The sequence below is a fragment of the Phytophthora sojae genome (genome assembly GCF_000149755.1).
Source record: "Phytophthora sojae unplaced genomic scaffold PHYSOscaffold_14, whole genome shotgun sequence".
Classification (NCBI taxonomy): domain Eukaryota; phylum Oomycota; class Peronosporomycetes; order Peronosporales; family Peronosporaceae; genus Phytophthora; species Phytophthora sojae.
This window is the reverse complement of record NW_009258128.1, coordinates 94,376-119,043: the sequence shown is the minus strand read 5'-3', so window position 1 is coordinate 119,043 and position 24,668 is coordinate 94,376. Positions and strand designations below refer to the sequence as shown.

At 58.1% G+C, this 24,668-nt stretch overlaps 9 protein-coding genes across 9 annotated transcripts in view; 5 read left to right on the top strand and 4 right to left on the bottom strand.

Annotated features, from left to right (window-relative positions):
* PHYSODRAFT_356124 (homebox domain-containing protein) overlaps positions 1 to 2,675 on the bottom strand; it is a 3,358-nt gene extending 683 nt beyond the window's left edge. Inside the window, exons 1-2 of the mRNA XM_009539679.1 lie at positions 2,113 to 2,675; positions 1 to 2,041 (exon numbers count right to left, since the gene is read on the bottom strand). The exon at positions 1 to 2,041 is cut by the window's left edge and continues 683 nt beyond it. Of these exons, the coding sequence (XP_009537974.1) occupies positions 990 to 2,041; positions 2,113 to 2,644 (1,584 nt within the window). The 5' untranslated portion in view covers positions 2,645 to 2,675 and the 3' untranslated portion in view covers positions 1 to 989. The remainder of the gene's footprint in view (positions 2,042 to 2,112) is intronic.
* A 641-nt stretch (positions 2,676 to 3,316) lies between these two features.
* Positions 3,317 to 4,472, top strand: PHYSODRAFT_319696 (hypothetical protein; the record flags this gene model as incomplete). The annotated part of the gene is made up of 3 exons (XM_009539678.1): positions 3,317 to 3,388; positions 3,541 to 3,850; positions 3,946 to 4,472. 3 exons carry the CDS (start codon positions 3,317 to 3,319, stop codon positions 4,470 to 4,472), a joined length of 909 nt encoding a protein of 302 aa, XP_009537973.1.
* Positions 4,473 to 4,535: 63 nt separating this feature from the next.
* PHYSODRAFT_246573 (hypothetical protein) lies at positions 4,536 to 6,218 on the bottom strand (the record flags this gene model as incomplete). Its single annotated transcript, XM_009539677.1, has 1 exon — positions 4,536 to 6,218. The coding sequence occupies one exon, from the start codon at positions 6,216 to 6,218 to the stop codon at positions 4,536 to 4,538; it is 1,683 nt and encodes a 560-aa protein (XP_009537972.1).
* A 387-nt stretch (positions 6,219 to 6,605) lies between these two features.
* On the bottom strand, positions 6,606 to 6,767 carry PHYSODRAFT_531241 (hypothetical protein; the record flags this gene model as incomplete). The annotated part of the gene is made up of 1 exon (XM_009539676.1): positions 6,606 to 6,767. A coding segment is annotated over one exon (162 nt), but the record flags the coding sequence as incomplete, so codon positions are not given.
* A 1,814-nt stretch (positions 6,768 to 8,581) lies between these two features.
* On the top strand, positions 8,582 to 10,549 carry PHYSODRAFT_289065 (hypothetical protein). Its single transcript, XM_009539675.1, has one exon. The coding sequence runs from the start codon at positions 8,609 to 8,611 to the stop codon at positions 9,542 to 9,544; it is 936 nt and encodes a 311-aa protein (XP_009537970.1). The 5' UTR covers positions 8,582 to 8,608; the 3' UTR covers positions 9,545 to 10,549.
* A 1,180-nt stretch (positions 10,550 to 11,729) lies between these two features.
* PHYSODRAFT_319693 (hypothetical protein) lies at positions 11,730 to 13,472 on the top strand (the record flags this gene model as incomplete). The annotated part of the gene is made up of 3 exons (XM_009539674.1): positions 11,730 to 11,759; positions 11,907 to 12,315; positions 12,385 to 13,472. 3 exons carry the CDS (start codon positions 11,730 to 11,732, stop codon positions 13,470 to 13,472), a joined length of 1,527 nt encoding a protein of 508 aa, XP_009537969.1.
* Positions 13,473 to 13,731: 259 nt separating this feature from the next.
* PHYSODRAFT_319692 (hypothetical protein) lies at positions 13,732 to 17,627 on the top strand (the record flags this gene model as incomplete). The annotated part of the gene is made up of 4 exons (XM_009539673.1): positions 13,732 to 15,433; positions 15,476 to 15,908; positions 16,356 to 17,169; positions 17,532 to 17,627. The coding sequence occupies 4 exons, from the start codon at positions 13,732 to 13,734 to the stop codon at positions 17,625 to 17,627; spliced, it is 3,045 nt and encodes a 1,014-aa protein (XP_009537968.1).
* Positions 17,628 to 21,001: 3,374 nt separating this feature from the next.
* PHYSODRAFT_531979 (hypothetical protein) lies at positions 21,002 to 23,179 on the top strand (the record flags this gene model as incomplete). The annotated part of the gene is made up of 2 exons (XM_009539672.1): positions 21,002 to 22,585; positions 22,685 to 23,179. The coding sequence occupies 2 exons, from the start codon at positions 21,002 to 21,004 to the stop codon at positions 23,177 to 23,179; spliced, it is 2,079 nt and encodes a 692-aa protein (XP_009537967.1).
* A 251-nt stretch (positions 23,180 to 23,430) lies between these two features.
* On the bottom strand, positions 23,431 to 24,075 carry PHYSODRAFT_565954 (hypothetical protein; the record flags this gene model as incomplete). The annotated part of the gene is made up of 1 exon (XM_009539671.1): positions 23,431 to 24,075. Exon 1 carries the CDS (start codon positions 24,052 to 24,054, stop codon positions 23,431 to 23,433), a length of 624 nt encoding a protein of 207 aa, XP_009537966.1. The 5' UTR covers positions 24,055 to 24,075.
* Positions 24,076 to 24,668: the final 593 nt, after the last annotated feature.

Genomic DNA, 24,668 nt, shown 5'->3' with positions numbered 1-24,668 from the left:
TCTGCTGCTAATTCATGCTCCGCAACTGCCGCCGCCAAGTCGCCGCTGCGGTTGTCGCGGTGCCGCCACGGGATGCGGAAGCTGATGGCTCGGCGCAGGCGCGCGCTGCCCGTGAGCTGGTCGCCCGAGCTCCCGAGCAGCGACGAGGTCTGCACCACGAGCGTGAGGAAGCCCAGCGCCACGAGACCCACGAGCACGCGGTGCAGCCAATGCTGCGGCCGCGTCTTGGACTTGGACGCGGGCATCTATCTACCTCTACGGGGGGATAGGATAATGGTGCACTGCACTTAGCACTGCCCCCGGGAGAGCGGAGTGACGCATGTTGCAGGATGCTCCGAACAGCTCCGTACAGTAATCGGAGTCTAATTCGGTGTCCCCCTCCTGTAATTCGTCGCTCACTGTTACACGACCGCATGAACAGGTTCAACTGACAACTGCTGCTGCGCTGGACAGGCAGGCGGGGGTCATTTGCACTCCGATCCGTGGGTACCAATGAAGAATCCAGGGGCACGACAAGTCTGGCTGCGCGGGTCCCTCATGGCTCTGGTGGCGCATAGCGCCACCAGATGTGGACGCAGACGCCTCGCGACTGCGCAGTGCCGTGCGTCTCGGCGTCTCATGGCGTCGCCAACACGAAGAGCGAGAGGGACCGATTGCCAGTGCAATTGCAAGTGCAGCCAGCTCCGCCGACCGCGCGAAGTCTGCTCTGCGCTCGACTTGTCCATGGCGACGAGCACGAGATAAAGTGAAGCCACCCCACGTGGAGATGCCGACTTCAAATCCTCACACAGCTTCTCGTATTCATGGCTGTGCGAACTGCGCCACTGGCTATCGGTACAAGCACATGGTATCCGCTACGGCATAGTGATCCAAACCACATGCGTTCATCTACCCGTTGCTTCGGTGGAGTTAAACGGGGCTCATAACTTAATCGCCTTCGATTCAATAGCCACAGTGAACGCGATCAACGCGCTTATTAACAGTCATCTTCATACATCACCACTTATCTCCCCCCTGTACTCCTTGCAAACTCGCGCAGCTCTTGCATCGCGTCCGCAAAGAACTTGGTGTCTTCGTGATACTGTTTGCGGGCCCTCTCCCCCATAGCTGCTCGCTGTTCGGGCGTAGTCGACTGAAGCATTGCCTTGACCGTTTGGCAGAGGTGGTAGGAGGAAAACGCCGTTGACGTTCTTGAGTCCGTGCTCGCCGTTGTACTTGCCGCCTAGCAGCATCCTGTCGTCCTTCTGGAGCGTGGCTTGCACCAGCACGCCCATGTCTCTCGAGGTAATGAGCTCGTTCATCGGAGCTGCATTGGTAGAGACGACGACGGCTCCAGACGCACGGGCCTGGTTGATGTAGTGGCCGTAACCTTCACTCCGGCTTGGACACATGAGGAACGCGGCCTCTGCAGTGAGCTTGGTGAAGTTGGAACGCTCAAGCATGCCCAGATGCACGTTAACTGGGCTGCGGCTGAACTTGAGCTTCTTCTGGTACGGCTCCGGCATCATGTAGTTGTACGCGCTCTCATCGATGTACACGTCGAGCGGCGGCAGGTTTGCAGTAGAAGTCCAGCAATCCAACACGGCTCGGGTCCCTTTCCAGATACTTGTTCCAGGCGTGTGTAGGAACTTGACGTTCTCGAAGTCCTTGGGCGCGATGGCGTCTTCTCCCAGCCGCTTGCGAGCGAACAGCGCCTGGTCCGAGGACGTGTGCTTGGTGAAGAAAATCTCCGCGTTGCGCGGGTTTCCCTCCTGGTCGTACCATTTCGTCACGCGGTCGAGACAGATCTGCGTCTTGCACAGCACGGCGTCCACCTTCCAGTAGAACTCGGGCGTGAGCTCGAACATTTCGATGTTGGGCATGAGGTAGATCGGCTTGTCCTTGGGCCAGCGCGGCATCGACGGCACGTCGTCCCAGTAGTGGTTGAAGAAGATCATGGGCGTCTTGGGACACAGGTCGAAGTAGTCCACCTCGCGTCCGAGCTCGGCGTCGTACATCTTGACTTGCAGTGCCCACTTTTGCAGCAACCGAGAGTTCAAGTCTGTAAAATAAATACACAATTGTCAGGCCTCAATGCAGCAGCAACATGATCGAGTGGAGCTTGAATCTCACACTTGGCGTACGCGACTGCATCCTCACAATACCCATTGCCGTGCAAGTGGTTGGGCAGAAACACGTCCACGTCGGGACACTGCCTGAGCTTCAGCAGCAAGTCCGAGTCGTTGCGGTGCATGAGCACCTCGGGTTTACTGGCCGTGGCGTTGGGCAGCTGGTGGCCCGGACTGCCGAACTGCCACGGCAGCACCGCGTCCGTGTCGGTCACGCAGCGTTCGTGCAGCAGACTTAAGTGCAGCGAGTCCTCGACCGACACCTCGTCGACCTCCTCCTCCTTCAATGTCTCTGCTGCTAATTCATGCTCCGCAACTGCCGCCGCCAAGTCGCCGCTGCGGTTGTCGCGGTGCCGCCACGGGATGCGGAAGCTGATGGCTCGGCGCAGGCGCGCGCTGCCCGTGAGCTGGTCGCCCGAGCTCCCGAGCAGCGACGAGGTCTGCACCACGAGCGTGAGGAAGCCCAGCGCCACGAGACCCACGAGCACGCGGTGCAGCCAATGCTGCGGCCGCGTCTTGGACTTGGACGCGGGCATCTATCTACCTCTACGGGGGGATAGGATAATGGTGCACTGCACTTAGCACTGCCCCCGGGAGAGCGGAGTGACGCATGTTGCAGGATGCTCCGAACAGCTCCGTACAGTAATCGGAGTCTAATTCGGTGTCCCCCTCCTGTAATTCGTCGCTCACTGTTACACGACCGCATGAACAGGTTCAACTGACAACTGCTGCTGCGCTGGACAGGCAGGCGGGGGTCATTTGCACTCCGATCCGTGGGTACCAATGAAGAATCCAGGGGCACGACAAGTCTGGCTGCGCGGGTCCCTCATGGCTCTGGTGGCGCATAGCGCCACCAGATGTGGACGCAGACGCCTCGCGACTGCGCAGTGCCGTGCGTCTCGGCGTCTCATGGCGTCGCCAACACGAAGAGCGAGAGGGACCGATTGCCAGTGCAATTGCAAGTGCAGAAGCAATGGAAACTGCGCCGGCGTGGATGCAGACGGAAGGAGGAGAAGTCCCAGCTGCTGACCGACTGCACCTCAGTCTGCTGCACGAGGCGTGCGTCACGAACATTGACGCGGTGGTGCCCTGGCAGTTCGGAGCACCGCAAGGAGGCCACCAACTGGAGAACGCTACGGCGGACAACGCGTACGAGCTGCTTAACCGGAACGACTCGAACTTGCTGGACAAGTTGAGACGCTGTCCGGATGTCGACATCTTCCTGCCGCTTGGACTGCGCGGCAACGGATACTGCGAGGACGCGGTCGCGTACGCAAAGTGTAAGAAGCCCTTCTATCTAAAGTTGTTGCGGGGATGAGGTTGTGTCTGACGCTGGATGTTGTAGATCTCGAGTCGAGACTGCTGCCGATGTGGGTTCTGGAGACCAAGTTTTACGACGCCGAGCTTGGACGTGACGTGGACTTGTCCCAAGACGCCCATGATCTTCTTCAACCACTACTGGGACGGAGTACCGGAGTCTCCACGCTGGCCGAAGGACAAACCGCTGTACTTGATGCCCAACATCGAGATGATCGAGCTCACGCCGTCTCACTATTGGGGTGTTGGCGCCGTGCTGTGCAAGACCCACGTGTGCTACGACCGCGTGACGAGGTGGTACGCGGAGAACGGCAACCCGCGCAACGCCAAGGTCTGCTACACGAAGCACACATCGTCGGACCAAGCGGAATTCGCGAGACGGCGACTGGGCGACGACTCCATCGCTCCGAAAGAATTTCTCCGATGTCAAGTTCATCCACACAGCCGGCACGAGCGTCTGGAAAGGAACGATAGAGTTCGTGGATTGCTGGGCCATGTCGTCGGGGCTGCCTCAGTTGAGCGTCTATATCGGCGTTCAATTATCTGTTCCATCCGTCCTATAAGCGCAAACTTGATCGCGCTCGCAGTCCCATTCATATCGAACACGGTATGCTGACGCCTCAAGACTTCAGCAAGCTGACTGCCGAGTCAGCATTCTTCATGTGCCCGAGTTGGAGCGAAGGATATGGCCACTATATCAACCAGGCGCGTGCATCCGGCGGAGTTGTGATCACCACTGACGCCCACCCCATGAACGAGTTGATCGTCTCGAATGAAATGGGCGTGCTCGTGCCGGCCAGATACCAGCACGACCCGAAGATGCTGCTCGGTGGCAAATTTCGAGGCGAGCACGGGCTGAAAGACCCTGATGACCTCCTTATGAGGTATAACTCTCGAGGGCTCTGCAATGCCGTCCGCGATTTCATTTCATCCACGACCCCTGAGCAGCGCGCAACCATGGGCGCCCGAGCGCGCCAACAGTACCACGAGGACACAAAGTATTTCGCCCGCTCCATGCGTGAGTTGCGGGAGTTTGCCAGGACTTGATGGTCAACCTCAGCACTGAGCTGGTCTATTACTTAAACTATAAATCTCTATTCTTCACGTCAATCACCCCGTGGTTGGCCTGTCGCGAAGGTGCTTTTGAGACTCGCTGGAAATTACCTCCATATCGTCGTCTTCGGGGTCAATTAGGCTAATTGCTTTGGCATCTTGCCTCGCGCGGACGCGCAGTTTAAGCATCGCGTGCTCGAAGAACTTGGTGTCCTCGTGGTACTGCCGCCGAGCATTCTCGCCCATTTCTCTTCGCTTGTCCATGTCGATATCGTTGAGCAGGTGCTCCACCGTCTTGCACAAGTCTCTGGAGCTGAAGTACGCCACCATGCCGGGGACATCACGGAGTCCATTGCGCTTCTTGCTTTTGCCACCCAAGAAGATGTTGCGGTCGTGACCAGCTCTCGCCTTCACCCTGAGCCCCATGTCGTCGTTCTGGATGAGCTCCTTCATCGGATCCATGTCTGTAGTGATGATAACACCGCCTGAAGCTCGCGCCTGGTTCATGTAGTGACCGTAACCCTCCATCTGACTGGGACACAGGAAGTAGGAGCTTTCTGCGATGGCCTTGGTGAAGGTGTTGGCATCCACTTCATCCGTCGTGAGTCGGATCTGACTCTTGGCAATGCGCTTCTCATACGCGCCCTTGAATATGCCGTCGTACGCCCACTTGTGGATATACAGATCTAGCGGCGGGAAGTTTGGTCGCGACAACCAGCACTCGATCACCTGCCTTGTCCCCTTCCAGTAGCTGCCGCCGGCCGTGTGGATAAATCGCACATCGCTGAAGTTCTTGGGCTTAACTTCATTCCCTAAAACGCGTCGTGCGTAGCTGGCCTGGTCAGACGACGTATGCTTGGTATAGACCACCTTCGTTTCGCGCGGGTTGCCCTTCTGCTCGTACCACTTGGTTACTCGGTCCTCGCAGATCCGCGTCTTGCACAGCACGATGTCCACGCGCCAGAAGTGGTTCTCGTCGAGTTCCCACATCTCGATGTTCGGCATCAGGTACATCTTCTTGTTCTTGGGCCATCGCGGGGACGACGGGATGTCCCCCCAGTAGTGCTGGAAGAAGAGCATCGCTGTGTTCGGACACAGATCAAAGTAGTCCACCTTGCGTCCCAGCTCCGGGTCGTAGATCTCCTTGGTCAGCGCCCACAGCGGCAGCAGCCTCGTCCTCAAGTACTTGGTGTACGCCATGGTATCCTCGCAGTACCCGTTGTTCCTCACTCCAGAAGGCAAGAACAAGTCCACGTCGGGGCACTGCTTGAGTATGTGCAGCAGGTCCGGGTCGTCCTCGTGGATCAACGTGGCCAAGTTGTGCTCCTCGTCGTCCTGGTGCGGCCCGGGGGCGCCGAACTCCCACGTGACGATGGCGTCCTTGTGCGTGATGCACGCGCCGTGCAGCAGACTCAAGTGGAACAGGTCGTCGGGCGCCACCTCGTCGCTGGCGTTGGCTCTCGAGGCGTTTTGCAGCTGCAGCAGCTCCTCCAGCGAGACGGTCGCGTCCTGCGATTGGCCATAGCTGCTGCCGGAGCCCGGGTGCGGCCGCCGACGCTGTATCAACTGCTGCGTGTTGCTGGTCTGCGCCACGCGCCGCAGCTTGGGCTGGAAGTCGAGCGTCGAGGCCTCCAGCGCCAGCGCCAGCAGCCCCGTGGCCAGCAGCAGCGCCAGGATGCCGCGGATCCAGAGGTTCGTGGAGCGCCCAGCCGCGGTGGCTGCGGAGCTGCCGTCAGTCATGCTGCCAAGGAGTACGCGGAGCTGCGCGTCCACGTAGAGCGAGAGTGACGCCAATGCCGCAGGAATGCCGGAATAGTCGAGCGGATTGTGGCTCCGCAACTATCATCTGGCCAGGCATCTCGGTGCACGGAGCCCACAGTATCCGGTAAAACGGAGCAGTAAAGGGAGTGGGGGCGCGATTGGGGTGATATGAGACGGTTCAGGAGGGTTATAGATGTGGTGGAATTTGACAAAACATGAAGTGAAAGGGGTGATTGAGGTTCTAAGACCAGAAATTTGTATAATACGTACAGTAATCTGCCCGAGTAAGGAACGCCTGATATATAAAGACGCAGAATATATAAATTGATGTTAAGTTGAGTATACTTTTCCAATGTACTGATTTAGTTATTTCAAACTGAACTGAAGAGCAGCTTTACCTACGATTCCGGAATGATTCCAACAGTGGCGTATGGTCGAAGCACTAACCTTTGACCAGGCATCCTCGCACCACAACAGCGCTGTCAACTGGTCGACCTCGTAGGGATTATCTAGCCCTTCACCTTGTCGAGGATGCCCACTTTCTCAGACCAAGTGAGGCGGAGACGCTTGGACGGTGTGGACTTCATGGGTGGAGTGGGCTTGTGGGGCGAGGTGCAAAAGAAAAAGTGCGAGTCTACCACTACGGTACATGTAGTTTGAAGTCTAGTAAGATCGCTAAATGCGCGCCATTTTTCAAACGAGGGTGGAGAGCTGATGATTGGCACTGGATTTTTCACCTCAGTACCTTGCAGTACCTTGCACATCCCCCTATCGCCACATCGACTGGAAAATAATATTAAATATGTGAGGCTATTAGTTATACATCCGTTCCTTTTTCGGGCAGAATTCTGTACCCAGTAGTTGGAAATCAAAGTTGTAGAGATACCAACTAATGGTAATTACAGAGTGGAGATTTTTTAGAGCGGCGACTTTGATGTGGTGGCTAAATCGTAGGCGTTCTTACCAGCTGATACCGTGGGCGTTGAAGTGGAGTTGAGGCGCAGAGCTTTCGTATTCGCACTGCCCGAAGACGGGCTGCTCGCCAATCTTGGTCGGAGATCTCGCCTCGGCGTGGTGCCAGGCACACTATTATGACTGTGATTTCGTCCTGTGCGGCTCGCTCGCGCGACCCTGCTTCAGTTTTCGCGCAATGGCGCTTTTGAGCCAGGCCCGCTTCTAAACTTGTCGAGCGTTTCGAGCGCTTCGGCGCTGAACAAACGTATCGTCGGCTCGTTCTTAGGTGCAGCAACACTTTCGTATCCATTGCAATGAACGACGTACGATGGCAGCAGTTTCCGAACTGAATACTGGCTGTAGACAGCCGAGTGCTGTTGCGGGCCGCAACAGCCTCCGGCAAATGTCCAAGCTGCGCCGCCAACACAATCCCCAGCCCACTGCTTACACGTGTCGCCCCGACACCTCCTTGGCCGCAGGCCCTCCGTTCCTATCCATTGTCGATACTGGGTATCCTCGAGCTGTACCGTACTGTACCCATCTGACGCATAATCGTCTACCATTCGCCAAAATGCGCTACTTTTACTCACAATAACGCAACTCAACTGTCAACGTCATGGGCGCCGTTCCTGCTGCTCCTCCGCCGCGCGCGCGCTCCGGCAGCGTCGGCGCCACGCGCAACCGCTCGATGCTGCTGCTCCTGGGCGTGCTGATTGTGGTGGTGCTGGGCGCGCTGGCCTTCGAGCTGGCGTTCGTGACGCCGGACGCGCCCGGCGCCGACCTGGAGGAGTACCGCGACGTGCTGCACCTGCTGGACGCGGCCGCCGCCGCCGAGGACGCGGAGAAGGCGCCACCCGCGGGCGGCGACGCGTTCTACCCGGACGCAGTGTTTAAAACGGACTGGAGCCAGCGCATCAAGGAGAGCGACATCCTGCACGAGGCGGCGCTGCACCGCGGCTGCGTCAAGCACAAGAAGAGCGTCATCTCGTGGGGCTTCGGGCGCGTGGGCCAGGGCGAGGCGCAGGACCGCGCGCAGCTGCTGAACGAGAGCGACCCGCAGCTGCTGGAGAAGCTGCGCCAGTGCCCCGACGTCGACGTGTTCCTGCCCGAGGGGCTGCGGTCCTTTGGCTACTGTGAAGACGCCGCCGCCTACACGAAGTGTACGCATGATGCTTCGAGGATTGCTTATTTTATTATTTACTGACTTTTTTTCTTAAAATGATGCAGTTTTGGAGTCGCGGATGCTGCCGCGCTGGGTGTTCGAGCACAAGTTCCACGACGAGGCGAGGAACCGCACGATCACGTACCACGACTTGTGTCCGAACACGCCCATGATCTTCTTCAACCACTACTGGGAAGAGCTGCCCGACGCCCCCGACTGGCCCGCGGCCAAGCCTCTGTACCTGATGCCCAACATGGAGATGTACGAGCTCGAGAGCGAGCACTACTGGCGAGCGGACGTGATTCTGTGCAAGACGGCGCTTTGCTCGAGGTACCTGCGCAAGTGGTTCCGTCAGGAGGGCAACCCGAGGGGAACGCGCGTGCTCTACACGCGCCACACGACGTCCAACTTGGCGCTGACGCACAAGAGTCAGTTATCCGCCAGCGAGGTGAGCGCGCGGCCGGAGAAGAACTTCTCGGAAGTGTCGTTCTTGCACACGGCAGGCACGAGCATCCAGAAGGGCACGCGGCAGGTGCTGGACTGTTGGCTGGGTCGGCCGGATCTGCCGCCGCTGGAGCTGCACATGGCTCAAGATTTATTCGACGGAGCGTTTGCAGCGAGGTACATGAAGCGGATAAACAAGAGCCCGAACGTCCACCTGCACACAGGACGACTGGAGCCCGCAGCCTTTGGACGGCTGATCACCGACGCGTCCTTCTTCATGTGCTCGAGTCTGCAGGAGGGCTACGGCCACTACATCAACCAGGCGCGATCGTCTCGCGCCTTTATCTTCACGACGGACGTCGCGCCGATGAACGAGTTGATCACGCCGTCGTCCGGCGCGCTGATCAAAGCTCGCGCGATCGCGCACGACGGTCAGTTCTTAGGCGGCAAGTCCAAGAAGGAGCACGCACTGCGCGACGTCCCGGGCTTCGTCGCAGACTTCAGCGGCCGTGCAGTGTGTGATGCTGTGACGAACATGCTCAAGACCACGACACCGGAAGAGCGCGCCAAGCGCGCCGACAAGGCGCTGCAGCAGTATTACTTCGACACGGTCTTCTTCGCGCAGAAGATGCAGGAGCTCCGCGACTTTGCGCGCGCTCACAGCCACCTCGGCCGCTCGCACGGCACTTTGAGGCGGCACGATGACGAGCCGAAACCCTCGCCACAACCTACGGCTAAGCCGTGAATTGGCAGACCGAACTGATAGATACAGTAGTAGCAGACAAGGTGTCGTGGGCCGTGGCTGAAGGAAGGAAGAAGAGGACACGCAGTTTTGAACATGTTTTGGGCACCCCGCAATGAATAAAGAGGTACTTGCAACGCGTTGTCAACTGAAGCAGCCTTGGTATCCGATGGTCAATGGAGCGGTGCATCTGTTCGTGCAACTGTCCGGTGTCATGGTATCCATGACCGGTAGCAATTCGTATCCATTGGTTCGAATGCGACGCCCCATGCTCCGACGCATGCGCAGCTCGCTGGGCAGGGCGGCGCGGCCCTCGACTGCTGTGCGTTCCGTTGGCGTTGGCTCTGTACGCGATCGTGAGCGGGTTATCGCTGGTGGTGCCGAGTCTCAAGGCGATCAGCCCGATCCAGCGCGTGCTACTCGCGGCGGGGATCGTGACCCCGACGCCCCAAAGCGACGAGGAGGCTCTGCCTGTCTTGTACCCGGACGCATTGTTCGACACGGACTGGAGCCAACGCATCGACGAGGAGGATATTCTACATGAAGCAGCTCTGCATCGCGGGTGTGTCAACCACAGACAGTGTGATCCCGTGGACGTTTGGTCGAGTGGGGAGCGAAGAGGCTCAAGAACTGGTAGAACGAGACGACCCACAGCTATTGGAGAAGATCCGGCAAGTCCCGACGTCGACGTTATGATGCCTGCGGGGCTCCGCTCCTTCGGCTACTGTGAAGACGCAGCAGCCTACACCAAGTGTACGCTCAATGGATGCAACTTGTGGGGTTTTAATGTGTGGACTAACGAGGGCGTTGTTGTTGTTGTTGGTTATGCTCCAGTTTTGCAGTCGAGGATGTTGCCGCGCTGGGTGTTTGAGGTCAAGTTTGAGGACGAGGCGCGCAACCGATCGGTCTCCTACCACGACTTGTGTCCGAACACGCCGCTCATCTTCTTCAACCACTACTGGGAGGGGCTGGTGGACGCCCCGGACTGGCCCGACCAAACCTCTCTACCTCATGCCGAATATCGAGATGTACGAGCTGGAGAGCAGACACTACTGGAGAGCGGACGTGATCTTGTGCAAGACGGCGGTGTGCGAGGTACCTGCGCAAGTGGTTCAAGCAGGAGGGCAACCCGAAAGATACGCTTGTGGTGTACACGTGCCACACGACGTCGAATCTGGCGCTGACCACGCGCAGTCGGATGAGTGCAAGTGAGGCGGAGGCGATGCGGGAGAAGAACTTCGGTGACGTCAAGTTCCTGCACACGGCAGGCTCGAGCATCCAGAAGGGCACTCGACAGGTTATGGACTGTTGGTTGTCTCGTCCTGACTTCCCGCCTCTAGACTTTTACGTTGATCTAAGGCTGTACAACGGCGCGTTCAGCGACTAAAGCGATCGAATCGCCAACAGTTCCAATGTCCGAGTGCACACGGGGCGTCTATCGCCCGACGAGTTCGGCCGCGTGGTTTCACAAGGTCGGTACTTCTTGTGCCCGAGTCTAATGGAAGGCTACGGCCACTACATCAACCAGGCGCGCTCGTCAGGGGCCTTCATCTTCACGACGGATGTGGCGCCCATGAACGAGTTGATCACTTCATCTTCGGGCGCGCTTATTCGAGCCAGGACTGAAGCTGCTGGTGAGCAATTCCTAGGAGGTCGGTCAGACAAGGAGCACGCTTTGCGTGACGTCCCCGGCCTCGTAGCAGGTTTCGGCAGCGATGAGGTCTGCGAAGCAGTGAACAACGTATTGAAGGCTACGACGGGCGCGTCGAGCGAACAAAGCGTTGCAGCAGTATTACTTCGACACGGTCTTATTCGCCCAGAATATGCAGGAGCTGCGGGGTTTTTCCCGTGCGCGCAGCCATCCTGGTCGCTCCCGTAGCACATTACGACGGCATGAGCACAAGGTGACAGCTAGGTCAACACATTCTTCGGAACCGCAGTGACGACTACCAGCTAACGCCGACAATACAGGAAATTGTGAAGCTTGTCGCGGGCGTTAAGCCCTGCGCCCCCGAGGGTATTACGAGGTGCTGGACCAACAGGACATTTAATCAAACTTCGACGTGCCAAGTCATCATTTTCACGAAAGGCGACAAGGTTTCAGGGACCGTTTCCTGGCGGTTAGTGCTCGCGTCCGTCCCCTCCGGAAATTGCATGCGCAGTTTCCAATTTCCTCGCGTTGTAGGGCATGAGGATGTCTGCTGTAGCTCCGAGGGAGGTCTTCGACGCCGCCTTGAAGCTTGGCCCCGGCAAGGCCAAACGGTTGAGTGACTGCAAAGCGCGACCATCACCATCACCGCCACTGCTACTGCCCCTACTGCTGTGCGCTCCCCTGGCGTTGACACTATGGGCGATTTGGGCGGAGCTCTCCATGGTGGCCCAAGGCCTCACTACGGTTAGTCAAGTCCAACGCATCTTCGACGCTGCGGAGGACGCTTCCCCGGTGCTCGACAGTACCAAGGAGTCCCAACTGGTGAATGCCACGTTCTACCCGGAAGAAGTGTTCCTGACGGACTGGAGTAGCCACATTAGCTCGAGCGACATTCTCCACCAAAGCGCACTGCATCGCGGCTGTGTGAAGCACAAGAAGAGCGTCATCCCATGGACGTTCGGACGCATCGGACAGAACGAACGTGCGGAGCTCGGCGAATTGGTGAATCGCAGCGACCCGAATCTGCTGGAGAAGCTGCGGAAATGCCCCGACGTGGATATTCTACTACCCGATCACCTGCGGTCCTACGGCTACTGTGAAGACGCGGCTGCCTACACAAAATGTGCGTTAGAAGTAGAGCGAGGGGTGGCTATTCTACATTTTCTTACATTTGTTAACGTGGTTCTTACAGTTCTGGAGGCGAGGATGTTGCCGCAATGGGTGCTGGAAGTCGAGTTCAACGATGTGGAACACGATCGCTCAGTCACGTACCACGACTTGTGCCCAAACACGCCCATGATCTTCTTCAACCACTACTGGGAGGGGGTGCCGGACGCGCCGGACTGGCCGGCGACCAAGCCGTTCTACCTCATGCCCAACATCGAAATGTACGAGCTCGAGAGCGCGCACTACTGGCGAGCGGATGTGATTCTGTGCAAGACGGCGCTGTGTGCTCGGAACTTGAGGAAGTGGTTCAAGCAGGAAGGAAATCCCCGAGGCACGCGCGTGGTGTACACGCGCCACACGACGACAAACTTGGCGTTGACGCTGAAAAGCGGTTTAATCGCGAGTGAAGCAGCTGAAGTATCCGCGAAGAATTTCTCGGACGTGTCGTTCCTGCACACAGCAGGCAAGAGCATCCAGAAGGGGACGAGGCAAGTGCTGGACTGTTGGCTTTCCCAGCCAGACTTCCCGCCGTTGGACTTCTACATGGACCAAGAGCTCTACGACGGCGCGTTCAACGACTACGAAGAGCGGATCAGGGACAGCGGCAACGTTCGACTGCACACTGGCGGGTTGTCTGCCGAAGATTTCGGACGCGTGATCACCCAGGGCCGGTACTTCTTGTGTCCGAGTATGATGGAGGGCTACGGGCACTACATCAACCAGGCGCGGTCGTCTAACGCGTTCATCATCACGACGGACGCCGCACCGATGAATGAGCTCATCACTCCGTCGTCTGGAGCGCTCGTGCGAGCGAGAACTGGCGCGTACGGCGAGCAGTTCATGGGCGGCGTTTCTAAGAAGGAGCACGCACTGCGCAACGTCTCCGGACTCGTGGCCAACTTCGAACGAGACGATGTCTGCAACACCGTGGTCAGAGTTTTGAAGAGCTCAACAGCTGAGGACCGCGAGCAACGCGCCAACAGAGCATTGCAGCAATACTACTTCGACACGGCTTTCTTCGCACACAAGATGAAAGAGTTAAGGACCTTTTCGCGGGCCATGAGCCACCCAAGTCTGCGAGGCAAAATTCTGGACGGGGCTCGACGACTCTGAAAGGGCTAGTTTGGCGACAATCGATATCTAGTTGATATTTTCTAATGGATCATGCTCGTACGACGTGTTAGTGTTATCTGTCCAGGTATGCAAGGGCTATGATCGTTGCGGCTACTATGTTGATAGACCGCTATTTTCACTGACGGCGGTTAAGCCGACCGTCGGTCTCCAGCGGAGTGGAGCCGAGTCGAGTCGATCGCTGCTGTTTTGAATTCGTGGGCGGAAGATCGTCCTCGATTCCTCCTCCACCATGGACATCATGATGCGTCTCAAAGGCGCCGGCTTCTCGGCCATTGCGAACGCGTTTCGCGAGCGTGAGAAGCGGTTGGGCGGCGGCTTGCCTCTGTTAGACTTCGTAGAGATCGTGCTGCCTGGACTGCCTCGACCGAAGAACGCAGCGGAGAAGGCTGCGAGTGTGAGTGCGCTAATTGATCTGTTCGAAGACATCGACATCAATGGCGACGGCGTCATGGAGTTCGAGGAGTTCACGAGTTTCTGCGTCGACGCCGGGATGGTGGCGACTCGAACTCAGATCGCGTCACTCAAGCATCGGTACGAGCGCGACACGAAGAAGGCGCTGAAGACGACGGCAGCCACAGCTCTAGTTGCCCCCAATTCCAACGTACACGTCCCCACAAGCGCAAATACAGCGGCTAACCCACTCAGTACGAGCATCGAGAAGCTCAGGTGGTCGGCCGAGTTCCGCATGTTCCTGGTGGTGGAGAACACCGCGCGCTCGGTCAAAGTTTTCATGAGCGACGGCAAGTTCGTGACTGAGGTGAGTGTGGCGAGTGAGAAGCAGACGCAGGCGAATGGATCCGCTGCGGCGTCAGTAGCTGGCAACAGCGGAGTGCCGTTCAACGACGTGCTTCTAGTAGGCGACGGCGTGACGTTTGTGGCTCCGACGACTGCAGCGCCCCCCTCCGCTTCGAGTGTTTCGGTCTTGGACGCCGTCTTCATCCACCGCTTCCAGTGGTTGGCCATCAGCACGACGGACTTTTCCATTTCATTCTACGACATGAGCGAGTCGCGCTTCGCAGCTTCGATCTCCAGTTTGAGCTTCAGGACGACGAAAGAGTTCGCACTGCTGAAGAACTTGGGGCTCACGACCACCACGGCACAGCTGATGCTGCGCTTCTGCGAGTCGTCAGCGCTGCTTCTAGGCTCGGGGAACGACTTCATCGTCAATGTTTGGAAAGTTATCGATGCAGAGACCAAAATCCTGTGGCGACGGCTTTCGGGCCATACGGACCTCGTCCTGGACGCGCTTGAGATCTCACAACACGACTTGCTGGTTAGCTGTGACCTCCGTCATAGCATTCAGTTGTGGGATATCACTGACGGCCGTCCGCGTGGTTCTCTTGTCGGCCATGAGCGCGGAGTTCGACAGCTTTGCTACTCGACGCACCACGATCTGCTACTGAGCGCGGGCTTCGAGTATGAAGCACTGGCTTGGGATTTAGGCTCGCGACAAGTGGCTCTCAAGCTGTCTGGCCATCGCGCACCGCTTGTTGGGATTCAGCTCGCGCTCTTCCAGACGGAACGAGCCATCACTGCGGATTGTCTGGGCATGTTTAAGGTCTGGGACATCACGCGAGGCGATTCGAGTTCCTCCGTTTCCAGCACTTCACACGCTGTTCAGCTTGAATCGGTGGATCTGGGGATGCCATCGGCGCGCGTGGAGACTCTGTCGTTCCTGAGCATGCACCCGTACAGGCGGGATCTCTGGGTAGTGACATCGGGAAGTTGTACGCTGCAGCATTTTCGGAGTGTTCGGGTGCAGCAGTTCGACGAGGTGCCGCTCCGAGCGTTCTACCACTACTCGGCCAACAAGTTCGTGGTCGTCGCAGGCTCCGCTTGCAGTCTTTGGGATGGCGAAACAGGCGCTTGTAGTGAGGAATTCACTCACGTTGGAAACATCCGCGCCGGTGGAGCCAAGTCTAACGAGAAGAAAGACGCTGGCGGTGGGATGTCCTCATCCAGTTCTACGGCTGCATTGGCAGCTCCGTCGGATCCGGCGGCTGCAGCTTCAAGGGCGCCGAGCAACTCAAACCATAACGAACCTACTACAGAGCTGCTGACTTGCGCGCATGATGCGAAATGCAGGAAACTTGTCGTGGTGACGGAGCTTGGAGCGCTCGGAGTCTTCAACTGCCAGAACTTCGTGCAGATGCGTCAGTGCCAGGAGTCATTTCAGTCAAAAACTCGTGTTCAGCGCAGAATCTCCGCAGTAAACAAAGCTCCAGTGGTGAATTCCGCGTCGGCGTGCGCTGTCGTGGGTCTGCACTACTGCTCGGAGAACAAACTCATCGTTCTGGTGGACGCCGGCACCAGCGCCATCATCGTCATCGATGATAATTCCGACCAGGACTCGTCGAAAGGAATTGGCGTCCTGCGTCGCCTCATCAACATCCCCGGGGGCATCTCCACCAGTGCGTACAGTTATCACGCGTCCATGATCGCTACTGTGGCTGCTGATCCGGAGGGGATGAAGGTCTCGCTTTGGGACTTCGAGACGCTCGTCTTCCTCGGCAACTGCCGCTACGATCAGGATGGAGACAATTCGAGTAGTTTCACTTCTGCTCCTGATAAAGACGGCCACACACTGAGCATGCACGTGCTGCAGTTCTGGGACGAATTCCCCATTCTCATGGGTGCTGACTCCAAAGGAGGCGTGTACTTCTTTGCTGTTACACCACTCCTACACGCCTACACTGGCAAGTTGCTGCACGCATTCCCCAATGATCATGGTAACTCGAAAACCCGCCGAAGAACTCGAAAACAATCCTCTATCCCGGAAAACATCGGCAACAATGAGGAGGAGGACGAAGAGGGCGAAGATGAGGATATCGACGATAATAAAGCAGGAGGGGCCTCTTTCAGGTCCAATGGTGCCGAGTCCATAACGGAAGCGGCGGAGTTTGCAGCGCGCAAGATGTTGCTGAACACGAAAATGTTTCGGAAAAACGCGTTGACGGCGGTGCCGGTGATGACGCAGCCGGCCCCAGCCAAGTCGCCGATGGAGACTTCGTCCGCTGTGACGTGCTTGAAGGTCGTTTTCGACGAGGAGAGTGACCGCTACTTGCTGTTTGTCGGGGACGAGCGAGGCTGCGTGGGGATTTGGGACCCCTCCGTCATGATGCGAAGGTTATCGCTAGCCAAGATCCCGGAGATCAAGTGCAAGTACTTACGACGCGGGTACCAGCCGAAGTCCATGTTCTATCGGGACTATTTGAAAGACTCGGCGGAAGTTGACGGTAGGAACCTGCCGAACCAACGAGACAAACACCGTCTTGCTGTCAGCCATGGTACTTCTGGAGGGGACTGGAGGGGAGCCATGCTGCTGGGTGACGACTTGGAGCACATGAACGTCCGCGCAACGCACACAGACCTCAAAAGGCTATCAAAACGGCGACAGGAGAATCGTATGCCACATACAACAACTAATGGCAGTAAGCCACCCTCTCAGCAGCCAGCCGAAACTCCGTCACCTGCTCACGTGAAGGAGGCGGCGGTGGTGAACGCAGTGGCCGCCGCCGAGTTTCTGATGAACAAGGGATCGACCTTTTCACTATCCAAGAATCGGTCGATACGGGGTCTCAGCTTAACACAAGCGAGCGCAGGTATAAACCCGCCAGAGTCGAAGTCCTGGCCGGGAAGCACATGCCACGAGAGTTTCCCTCAGGACGTGAAGCTGGTGCGACGTTGGCAAGCTCACATCGATGCACTCACAAGCTTGGAGATCAGTCGGCATCCGAATATCGTCGTGACTTGCGGCCTGGACATGCGCGTGTTCGTCTGGGACTGGAGCGGCTCGTGCCTCGGCAAGTTGTTCGACCCTGAGAACCAAGGACCGTGGCCGTGGAAATTCCGGAAAGACAACGCCACTCGAACCAAAGAGCGCGATATCTTGGTGAGTCAACTACTGCGAGAGCTCGAGCGAACTCCCGCCGAGAAGATGGAGCTGCGACGCCAAACGCTGTACGCTGAGCACGTGGGTCGCCGGAATGTGAACGAGCTCCGCAACGTGAACGCGATGCTGTTGGAGCACATCATCAGCAAGAACCCGGAGATCACGATGCTGGAGGAGGAGATCAAGATCAAGAAGTCCCTGACCGAGTCGTCTACAAGCGCAGCGAAGATCGCAAAGTTTAGAGACTCACGAGCTAAGACGGGGACATTGCGAGCTCTAGCGCTGCTCCCGACCAAGGCGAAAGTGTCGGCGCCGATGATTCGAACCCCGAGGCAGTTGCTGAGACTACAAAGTTTGGGTCAGGTGGGGCCCCTCCTTCGAAGCGAAAGTCGGGATAGAAAGTCTCTAGCTGCAGTCAGCAACCCACCCACGTTCTTGGAGCCTGGAGAGCTCAAGATGGACAAGGCGTACCTCGAGAACGAGCTCTCTATCACGTGTCCGACGTCGTCCGCCTCCATTACTGCAACTCGAGGGCGAGACGTGAATGTCCAGCAGCAGATTCACGCCGAGTACGAGCTCGCGCAGCAGGCGGCAGCTACGCGCGCGACGCTGATCCGCAAGACTCGTGAGATGTATTCCAACATGGAGGAAGTGCGAGCACGACACGGTGCTCGCTCCCCTGACAAAATTGACGAAGGTGGGGAATCACTTGAGGCATCCGAGTTCTTAAAGCGCCATTTCCCAGCTTCCGTACTCGCGGTTCGTCTACAGACTGCGCCCGTCCGAGCGCTAATGGCCAGCAGCAGTGCCACACACATTGGTATCCATCGTCGGAACGAAAACGTGCTGCAACAACTGCAGACGTCCGCGTCGGAGCCAAAACTACCCGCACCTGATACTTCTTCACTCACGGCCATTGTTCCAGCCCGAAAACTCAGCACAGGCAGTGGCGTTAGTGCTGCTGCCATCATGCGACGTAGAAGCTCGCTGGACGAGATCTACATGGAGGAATTCCACCGCCACCGCCAACAGCAGCAGCAACGCAAGGACAGAGACGTCGGTAAAAGTGTCCCCGAGGATTCAGCCGTCGAGAGCGACAAACAACCGCTGCGACCGCTTCATAAGCTCCGAGAGATTAACGACATCATCGATAAAGTCCAAGGATACTGCGACAATGGACCTGAGGACAGAGGACGACCCGGAACAGCTCCAGTCGTTGTTCGCAGGACTTCAATGTCAAGTGAGTGCAATGACGTGAATGCCGTTGAAACGCAGGCTGAAATGCTGCGTAAGCACATTGAGGACACGAAGCACCGCATGCAGGAGACTATGCGCGACGATAAGCGGAGGCCTCACCGCCAGAACCTGCGAATGATGCGACTGCAAGCTCAGCAGAAGCAGCAGAAGCGTCGTATGCATAGCTACTTGCAACAAAAGCGGCGTGAAGTCAACACCAACATCGGCAACGTGTTCAAAGGGCTGCAGACAGCTCATGAAGTGGAGAATGAACGCAATACTACGGAAGAAGACGGCGCTGCGGAGGACCCAGCCGCATCAAAAAGTTCGTCCAAACTGAAAGCCAAAGCGGTTCTTGGCTCACCGAAGCTGGTGAGTACCAAGAAGACGTTCGGCATGTACTCGGTGCAGGAGGTCATGTCGGTCATTCGCCTCTTCTGGTCCATGGACGTCGATGGGTCCGGCAACATCTCGCTGGAGGAGCTGCAGCGGTTCAAGTCTACTTTCGAGAAGCTGGGCTACCATAACCTGGCCGCCATCTTCCAGACCATCGACGCCAACGGTGACGGACAGGTCTCTCTGCGTGAGCTGCTCTCTACCTGCTTCCACTACGCCACGAAGGAGCAGGTCGACGGCATGCTCCAGCTCGCGAAGGTCGGCAGCGTCCGGTCCTTCCTCTTCGGACTGAACGGGGCCACGCTCGGCAGTGCCAAGTCCTCGTCACCGTCGCGCAACCCGTTCGCCAACCCTGGGGGCAAGTTGCTGCCCGAGCACCGGAACGAGTTGATGGCCATCTTCTGCGTGTTCGACCACAATGGCGATGGGGGCGTGAGTATGCAGGAGATCATGGAGTCGCTGCGCGTGGACGACGACGACGTCATGGCGGCCGTCATGACTCGCGAGCACAAGGCCGGCGGTCGATCCTCCGAGCCCGTTGTCTCCAGCGGCCTCACGCGCGAGGACGTGGAGCAGATCTACCACGAGTTCGACCGCGACAAGGACGCCACGCTCGACTTCGATGAGTTCGTGGCCGTCATGGCGAGCCTCTACGCTAGCAAACCCCACCAACTTCGATAAGCGGAGGGGTACTCTCTGTTTTGGCGACAGAGAGACACGAGGGGGTATTGGTGGGGCGAGGTGATCCCCAATTCGCCAGGTGGTCGTGAATCACGATTGATAAAGTGCAGGTCAAGTTGAAGAGGACCGTGGACTGCAACACAGACAAGCTCCTGATCCGGCCGATGACGATATACAGCAATAGCAATGGCAAAACCCGAGACAACCAAGCGGATGGCGCGTGCAAATGGCAGCCGCACCACGATACTGCTGCGACAGCACTGTCGACAGCCGTGATGGTTGGAAAATGCGGCGATACTTTCGCCGCCGCTGAAGGAAATTCGGGGTTCCGACACCCGACACCAGCTCGAGGGCGGAAAAGAATAAAAAGTTCATGACGGTCCGCCCTGCAGGCGAGTGGAAAGCCTCAACACCATCGAAAAGGATGGCACGCTGTGAGAAATGACCCCTAGCCTACAGACATAGTGTCCGTTGGCTTACAAGGGCGAGGTTATCATTGAGGTTGGTGCTGGTAAACCAAGTGGCGAAGAGGAAGAGGAGTGAGTGACTGTACATGCAAGACTTCGGCACGGTACACCGCTTCGACCCCACTGCTTCATGCCACGGAATGGAGTCTTTCGTATCGGTGTGCATTTGCATGAATTCGGTGAGTCGGTAGGCGGTTGTCACCTCGTTGCCCCCCACTTGAAAGCGAGTTTATCGTCGCCTGCCCTTTTGTGGCCGAGTGGCTCTCCTGGGGTGGTGAAAACCTGTGGAGGCTCCGCGCGCGGAGCGTCTCACGAGCTCTCTCGCATGATGCAGCGCGGGGATCTAACCCGCCGACACGACGACCCCGAACGTTTGTTACCCCTCCGCTTCGATTCCGTGTACAAAGTGAATTTGTCCTTGAGGACATGCAACTACGGTACACCCCCTTCCTCCACCTGTGTAGTGCATTCCATCACTGCAGCACTATGGCGCCGAGGGTGCGAGTTGGTGACAACCGCGTTCGAGTCGTGTCCGATACGACAAGCGTTCGGATTTCGAGCCGCTTTGGCGAGTTACCATCTCGATTCGAGTGCTCGAGGGGGCAAAGCTCGGACAGGAGCATCGGACCAATGTCCGATCCTGTTGAGCTCCTCTCGATTTGCGGCTCCCTTGTGCGAGGAATGAACAGCCGATGTTAGTTACCGGACAAAGAAGTGCACGCGCGCTAGACAGCGCTGGGAGGCCGACCCCACTCTCCATCTTGCCGCCAGAACCGCAGCTCGAGACGACGGTCAGTCACTGCGGCGCACACTAAGTATTGAGATTCAGAGGCAGCATGAGCCACCGGTTCCCGATCCAGGAGAAGGTGTTCCCGCCGCTGCAGCTCTCCGACTCGAACAGGGAAAAGCTCGTGAACACGGCACTGATGCAGCTTTCGCGCGCGCTGCGGGACTACGACAAGTATCAAAAGTGGCAGGCCTCGCGTCCTCCGAGTCTTCGGTATCAACTGCACCCGGCCATGTGGAAGCCCGTCAAGACCTGCGAGCAGCTCACGGTCTATCGGCGAGTGCCCGCGGACGACGCAGTAGTTACAGCTCCGTCAGGAGGCACCAGGAGGCGAGCGCGTAGTAGGACACTAGAAGCCATGCGGTTGGCTCGCGCGACAGATTCCTCCGACTCGGTGTCCTCGGCTCCGAAGGATTCCAATTCAGAAGGAGAGTGGCCGTTCCCCAACCGAGGTTCGGGGCCGGCCGGCAACGGCGAGTGGAACATGCCGACGCTGCTCCAAGTAGGAACGATCGAGGGCACGCTGGACGACGTCATGTACGGCACTGCCACGTTCGACGGCACAGGGACGTTGATCAAGTCTTCGTACACCCAAGAAGAGGTCGTGGACGCCGACACAATATACACAATCCAGGGCCCGACAGCGGAGGACCCGTTCCGGTTCCTCGGGTTGAAGTGGGTCGTCAAGGCCACGTCCCCCGCCGTCAAGGCTTTCGTCTGGCCTCGGGACCTCACTTTCATCGCAGCAACAGGCATCTTGAACCGCGAAGGAGGCGAACGCGTGGGCTACCACATGATGCACTCGGTCGATCTGGGCAAAGGCTTCGGTCCGCTCGAAGGAAAGCGGATCATTCGAGGCCGAGTATCGTCGTGCTTCCTGTACCGACAGACGTCGGGCAACACGGTGGACGTGTACATGAAGACCAACTTCGAGCCGAACGGGTCGGTGCACGAGGGGGTGGCGCTGCTATCGGCGGCCAACAGTCTCACGTACTGCTTGAAGGCGGCGCTGTGCGCGCAGAACAAGAAGCTGGCGTGGCTGCTGGCCCACCCGACAACGGACGAAGCTGCGGTTGGGGCTGCACGACCCAGCAGCATCAAGATCAAGAAGCGCAACGACTGTGGAGTTTGTATGAGACCGATGGGCACCTTCTCGCGAGCGCACACCTGTCGAGTCTGCAGCGTCCGCGCGTGCTCGTCCTGTTGCGTCAAGAAGAAGCTGTACGTGCCGGGTATGGGATTCAAGGCCATCGACGAGCGGTCCGTGGTCATCTGCACGCACTGCTTGACGGACGCAAGGAAGCTCAACTCGATGGAGATCGCAAAGGAGGAAGTGAGTGAGCGCAAACGTCTGGGCCAGCGCCGTGGAACGCTGCGAGGGTCTGAAGCCCCCGGACGCATCACGCGCAGTCAGAGCCGCCCCGAACCTGTCAGACAGAGGCGCGGAACGGTAATCACGGCCAGCAGCGACAGAGGACACGGCAAGGGGGCGATCAACGTCGACAAGGTGTTCCAAACAGCCCCTGTTCGACGAGTGAGCCGCGCACCGCGTCCAACCGAGAGGAATGTGGAGCCCAAGTCTTCTCCTGCTCGCGAAAACTATAAGACCAAAGTCGCCGACAAGGCGAAGCCGGTGCAGCCTTCCGCCAGCTCGCAGCCACGCAAGACCAGCGCCAGTACCAGCACGAGAACCACCAGCAGGCAGACCATTACCAAGTCCGCTTCGGTCAAGACTGCAGCTCCGTCTCCTGCTGCCGCTCAGCGAGATATCTGGGACGTTGACTCGGACACGGAAGACGACAACAGCCCCGTCGTGAGCTCGCAGACCGTTGCGATGGACGACTCGCTCCCCGAGGCGGTGGTGGAGTACGCTTGGGGAGCGGTTGTGCCGTCCCCAACCAACAAAACCGCGTCCGAGTCGTGGCCTTCCCCACCATCATCGCCGCTGGCGTCGCCGACGCCATTGCCGAAGGAGACGGGGGTGCCGTTGTGGCCGACGACTGAGGGAGAACGCGCGACGGTGTGGACACCGCCCACCATGCCACAGATTCCTCGCATCCAGGCGGGAGCCTCGACCGAAGAGGTGCTGGCGCAGTTCGCCGAGCTCTGCAACGCCGCCGAGAACGTGTACCAGGCCGCGAGGAAGCACACCATCACGCACCTGGACCCCGCCGTGCTGCCCACGCGTCAAACTACCACCAGACTCGACATGAGCGCCGTGGATTAAGCTGCAAGTAAATAGGGAGAGAGAAGTTAACTAAAAGTAACAAGCTAAATGTCTATCAAAGGCTCCACTTCAACTCGTGTGTAGCCATATCCAAATCTGTAGCTATCTCCACTTCCCTCGTCGCATCTTAAAAAAAAACAAAACTCATATTTTTATTTTGCTTTCCCTTTTTCTTTCTCCTCGTTGCAATGAGATAAAAAAATTGCTGCGACACCTTGAGTGTCTAACCCCAGCCAGTGGTTAACACTAGCTTAAACCTGGTAGGCCTGGAGCGTGGCGGGGGCGGCGAAGTGGACTTGGTCGCACTTGAGCTGCACGGCCATCTGGCGGATGGCGCTGGCGCTGCGCAGGCAGGCGGTGTAGCGGTCGTCCTTGCTGGATCCGGCGATGTCCAGGCGCTCGCGGGTCTGCTCGCGCACGCGGGCCACGCGCTGCGCCACCCAGAGGAGGCAGGCCACGAAGAGCACGAGGGAGACGATGAAAGCCGTGAAGTTGCCCTCCAGCAGGTTAAGTAGTGTTAACACCAGGAAGAGGAACCGGCCCGCATACGCAATCAGGTCCAGCGTGAACCCGGTGCCGCACGAGTTGAGCCCCAGGCGCGTCTCGAGCTGCGAGAGCGGCACGCACGGGCAGCAGCAGACCCACCAGTAGTAGGCCGTGCGCAGGTCGGCGTCGTGCAGGTCCACAGTCCACACGTTCATGCGCAGTCCGTTGGGGTCGAAGTCGGCGCCCGCGGGGTTCGGAGTCAGCGCCTTGTTGTCGGGCGTGAGCACGGTCACGTACTCGCCGTTGCTGGGGCTCTCGCCCACGAATCCGGGCTCGGCGCCGGGCGTCGGCAACGGGAGCTGCTGCTGCGTCTGCTTCTTGTCTGCCATATTGCTGCCTTGTCTCCTTGACTTGCTCGTTAGGTGGTGTTGCTGCTGCTGCTGCTCCTTGTCGCTCTAGGCTAGTGCTAACGTGCACTGAAGCCGGCGTGTATGGAAGTGAGGCCGATTACGAGTCGCCCCAGGTACATTTCCGTGGATGATGCCCGTTGCAGTGAACCAGCGACAATCAAGAACTGCGCAGAAGCATATTTTCGTAGAAACGGTGATCAGGTTTTGGAGGTTTCAGGCAGTTGCTATTCCAGAAAAGCCTTGCGTACGGAATAGTACCACCCAGCAAAGATCGGCGACCCTTCTTCAATGGGGTTGATGGCGGGAACGAGCGCGGCGCTTTTGATTTGCATCGCAGCTGCGGATGTCCACCGTCTCGCCATCGCGCCACGTGAGCTTGACTGAAGCGTGCTGCGGCACAAGCAGCAAAGCGGGCGTTCATCGGTCCTTGCCGGGCTGAGGTCGTGTCAGACGCCGCTGCCGCCGTTGGAGCAGAATGAGCAGCGAAATCAGCACAGTGGCACGGCAATTTTTGCCCCCCCCCCCGAATGGCCAACCCAGTGGTATCATACTCAGGCGTGCGTCTCTAAACTTCAATCGCCGCCAAGCAAGAT

Bases quoted from the DNA above. Each gene is read 5' to 3' on its own strand.
- PHYSODRAFT_289065 (XM_009539675.1), top strand. From the start codon at position 8,609: ATGGAGATGTACGAGCTCGAGAGCGAGCACTACTGGCGAGCGGACGTG.